Raw genomic sequence first — 2,384 nt, forward strand, 5'->3', positions numbered from 1 at the left:
TGTGTGTGTGTGTGTGTCTGTGTGTGTGTGTGTGTGTGTGTGTGTGTGTGTGTGTGTGTGTGTGCTTGCGCGCACAGGTGGCAGGTGCTGGAGCAGTCAAGGAGCGGTGTGGATGGCCTTTCTCAGGGGTGAATGTGCAGGTGTCATCGTGCGGGCCGCTGAGGTGTGCTATTTGGACCCACATCGCGCTTGCGCGCGTGATGCGCGCAGGTGGACTGGCCGGCGGGGCTCATGGAGGGGGGCATTGAGGACCACCAGCACTTTGCCAGCTTGGAGGGCACGGTCATGACCGAAAACAGCAGCCCGGGCAGCAGCTTGACCGGCCGCAACGGCTCCGCCGTGCGTGGCGGCGGCGGCGGCGGCAGCGGCGCCAGCAGCAGCGTTGCTCAGGGCCTGCGGTCGCTGATCACCGCCCGCAGCTCCGCGCCCAGCGGGCGCCAGAGCGGCGGCGGCGGCGACGCGGACGTCAACGCCGGCGCGGGCGACGGGCCGCCGGCGTGGGAGCAATCGATGCAGCTGGCGCAGCTCACGGCGGCGCAGGTGCACGCCAACCTGTCGTTCACGACTCATGTCAGTCACGAGAGCAGGACGAGCTCGGCCAGCCTGGTGGACGGCCTCGCTCTGGACGGCATGGACGGCGCCAACCCTCCGACCTCGCCGTCTTCGCCGGCGGGCGCCACCCCCGGCTTTGCCGCGGCGCCGGCGAACCTTGCCGCCAGCGGGCGGGCCGCGAGCGCCGGGGACGCGCTGCCCGCGGGGCCGCCGGGCGACCAGCCGCCCCGGGACGCGGGCGGCGCGGGCATGTCGCGCGGCGGGAGCGTGCGCTCCGCTTCGTCCCTTGGGACCGACGCCGCCGGCGGCGCGCTGCCGCCGCACCTCTCTGTCGCGCCGCGGTCGCAGACGCTCGCGCCCGGCAGCAGCCTTGGCTCGCGGCGCACATCGCGGCGGGGGACGTCCCAGAGCAGGTTCTTCAACATGCTTCTCGGGCCAGCCCAGGGCAGCGCGGCGGCGGCGCTGGATGCGCGGCTTTTCTTCGGCCTGCGCGTGCGCATGGGGGTTGCGAGCGGCGTGCTGCCTGCGGGCGCAGAGATCAGGAACAGCAGCGTGTTTGACCTGGCAAAGGGTGGGTAGCTGGGGCGTAGCTGGGGGGTAGCTGGCGGTAGCTGGGGGGTAGCTGGGGTAGCGGGGGGGTAGCTGGGCAGGGCCAAGGGGCAGGCGAGGGACGACGCGGGGAGGTGCGGGGAGCAGGACGGGCTGGCATCTGGGTGGGCCGCGGCACAGCGCGCGGTTGGTTGCGCGGGCGGCTTCGGCGCTTCCCCACTGCCGCATCGCTTGTGGGCCGCAGGCGGCACGAGGGGCCTTGCCGAGAGGCAGCAGCAGCCGGCCGAAGATCCCCAGCGCATGTGCGCTCCGCCCACTCCTGCTGCTATTCACCATCGCGTGCTGCTCACCCCTCCCTTTTCTCCTGCAGTTGTGTCTGACATGGGCAACGGCGGGCAGGTCTTGATGGACGCACACACGTTTGACCAGGTGGGTGTGTGCGCATGAACGCGGGCCCGCTTGCTCAACACGCACGCAATCAACGCTTGCACGCATGCACGAAGATGCACACACGCAAACAGGCGGCACTCCCTCATCGCATCAGCACATGCGATGCTGTAGTTGGCGGCGGCAGGCCCAGCGAGCGCTGCGCATTCGCGGCGCCCGTCTCGCATGGCTATTCCTCTCGCCGCTTGCTTTGTCCGTGCAGGTGAAGGATAGGGTGCAGGAGCTTGGGGCTGTGGACCATTATGGCTACAACGACAGGCTGCTGATTAGGAGGGATCAAGGCGTCAAGGGCCTGCGCTCGGCTGCTTGGTGAGAGCGGCAGAGAGAGAGAGAGGGAGAGAGAGAGAGAGCGTGTGTGTGTGTGTGTGTGTGTATGAAAACGCGGGTTTATGGTTGTAAGAATCACAGATGGGGTGATTCGTAGCGGGTGGCGAGGATGCGCAGGGGCGGCCCAGGGCGCCTGCACCCGAACACATCAAGCCGCCGCGCCGCGAGCTCGCTCACCTTAGCTAACCACGGCCTTCATCGACCCCCGCCCCACCCCCGCCCCCGCAGCGGCGCCTTTGGCTGCTGCGCCAAGCAGGCTGACGAGGACGGCGCGTTTGGCTGCTGCGCCAGGCGTGCTGACGAGGACGGCGCGCTCGGGGCGGCGCAGGGCGGCCAGATGGGCGGCACGGACCTCCTCATTATGGACATGGGCGAGTTTGAAACCCCCGGCATCAACGTAACCGCCGCGCTCGACGCCGACCCCGCGCCCACCTCCGCGACCTCGGTCGTCGCCGGCGCCAGCGCCGGCAAGCCCCAGGCCGCTTCCGCCGCGGCCGCCACGCCGGCGG

General features: G+C 70.0%; 1 protein-coding gene across 1 annotated transcript in view; it reads left to right on the plus strand.

The window, feature by feature from the left end:
- Positions 1-231: 231 nt before the first annotated feature.
- Positions 232-2,384, plus strand: part of MNEG_3404 (hypothetical protein) — a gene marked incomplete at both ends in the record, with an annotated part of 5,792 nt that continues 3,639 nt past the window's right edge. The window contains 4 exons of the mRNA XM_014048119.1: positions 232-1,123; positions 1,472-1,530; positions 1,751-1,857; positions 2,104-2,320. Coding sequence (XP_013903573.1) covers positions 232-1,123; positions 1,472-1,530; positions 1,751-1,857; positions 2,104-2,320 — 1,275 coding nt within the window. The remainder of the gene's footprint in view (positions 1,124-1,471; positions 1,531-1,750; positions 1,858-2,103; positions 2,321-2,384) is intronic.

This window comes from Monoraphidium neglectum (genome assembly GCF_000611645.1).
Source record: "Monoraphidium neglectum strain SAG 48.87 unplaced genomic scaffold scaffold00427, whole genome shotgun sequence".
Classification (NCBI taxonomy): domain Eukaryota; kingdom Viridiplantae; phylum Chlorophyta; class Chlorophyceae; order Sphaeropleales; family Selenastraceae; genus Monoraphidium; species Monoraphidium neglectum.